The sequence below is a fragment of the Amblyraja radiata genome, chromosome 45, assembly GCF_010909765.2.
Source record: "Amblyraja radiata isolate CabotCenter1 chromosome 45, sAmbRad1.1.pri, whole genome shotgun sequence".
NCBI classification, from domain to species: domain Eukaryota; kingdom Metazoa; phylum Chordata; class Chondrichthyes; order Rajiformes; family Rajidae; genus Amblyraja; species Amblyraja radiata.
In genome coordinates, this window is record NC_046000.1 from 1,306,607 (window position 1) to 1,308,086 (window position 1,480).

Below are 1,480 nucleotides of genomic sequence, written 5' to 3' on the forward strand. Positions count from 1 at the left end.
GGACCTGAGTGACTGAGCTGCCAACCCACCAGGCCTGAGTGACTGAGCTGCCAGCCCAAGAATACATTCGGCCCACAATGTCCATACTATCCCTCTGGTAACCAGTCCCTTCGGCCCAAAACACCCATACTAGCGTTCCAGAAAGCCGCCTCCCCACTGGCCACCAATATTGGAATTGGTGGAGAGGTGGAATATTGCGTTTGGGGACCAGCCCTCCCGTGTGAACATGGGACCCAACGGGTCCCACTTCGTCTAGTATCCCTATAAACCTTTCCTATCCATGTAAATGTAGTGTCACGCCACAGATACTGGAGCTTGGTGTGACGCGTACGTAACCAGTGGAAGCGGCTTCTGATTGGGGGAGCGAGGGATTGCAATGTTTCACCGCAGATATCCAATCAGAAGGTTTATTGCGAAGTGTGATTCATGTCACCGACCACCCAATGACGATCCGCTCCTGCTCCATCCCTCATTAGCATAGGGTGATGCCGCTGCCTATATAATCCGCGCTCCGACTCCGCGCTGGTCACTTCCGTGTTTGAAATCCACCGAGGAAATGCCTGATCCGTCGAAAACCAAAGATGCTGTAGGATCTTTGCCGAAAACAGCCGCCAAGAAGGAAACAGCCGCCAAGAAGGGCGCAAAGAAAGCTTTGCCGAAATCCGCAGTCAAAGGCGGCAAGAAGCGCAGGAAGTCGAGGAAGGAGAGTTACTCCATCTACATCTACAAAGTGATGAAGCAGGTTCACCCGGATACCGGCATCTCCTCCAAGGCCATGGGCATCATGAACTCGTTCGTGAACGATATTTTCGAGCGTATCGCGGGCGAGGCTTCCCGCCTGGCACATTATAACAAGCGGGCGACCATCAGCTCCCGAGAGATTCAGACCGCCGTGCGCCTGCTTCTTCCCGGGGAGCTGGCCAAACATGCCGTGTCAGAAGGGACAAAGGCGGTGACCAAGTACACCAGTTCCAAATAAAGATCCACACATTGTTGAGAAAACACCCAAAACCCAACAGCTCTTTTAAGAGCCACCCACATTTTCGCAGAAAGAGTTGTACTAATGTTTCGACATTGAATCGCAGTAGAATTGTTTCAGGATATTTTTGTTTGGCGAATTATTTCACATTCTGTTTAGTGATTAAATGTTCCGATGTACGCGGGATATTCCCGGTATCCATGTTGCGTTCCTGTCCATCAAACAGAAGTAAAACTCACGTCAGCTTGTCCCAGTCATCATAAGCCAGTCAGAAGAAGGGTTTCGACCTGAAACGTTGCCTATTTTCTTCGCTCCACAGATGTTGCTTCATCCGCTGAGTTTCTCCAGCATTTTTGTCTACCCAGTCATCATAAGTTATACCCACGGCCAGCCGATTAGTGCTGTAGTTGCTGTTTTATTGTCTTCATCTCTGTAAGTGTACTGAATTGCATTTCCACTCGGCAATTCGTCCAGTCTTTCAAGGAGGAACATTTCAGTCGC

The 1,480-nt window shown here is 50.1% G+C and overlaps 1 protein-coding gene across 1 annotated transcript; it reads left to right on the forward strand.

Annotated features, from left to right (window-relative positions):
* Window positions 1-523: 523 nt before the first annotated feature.
* On the forward strand, window positions 524-992 carry LOC116968515 (late histone H2B.L4-like). The gene has a single exon (XM_033015283.1). The coding sequence runs from the start codon at window positions 557-559 to the stop codon at window positions 977-979; it is 423 nt and encodes a 140-aa protein (XP_032871174.1). The 5' UTR covers window positions 524-556; the 3' UTR covers window positions 980-992.
* The last annotated feature ends 488 nt before the right edge of the window (window positions 993-1,480 follow it).

Excerpts from the sequence above, each read along its gene's own strand:
- LOC116968515 (XM_033015283.1), top strand. The coding sequence starts at position 557 with ATGCCTGATCCGTCGAAAACCAAAGATGCTGTAGGATCTTTGCCGAAA.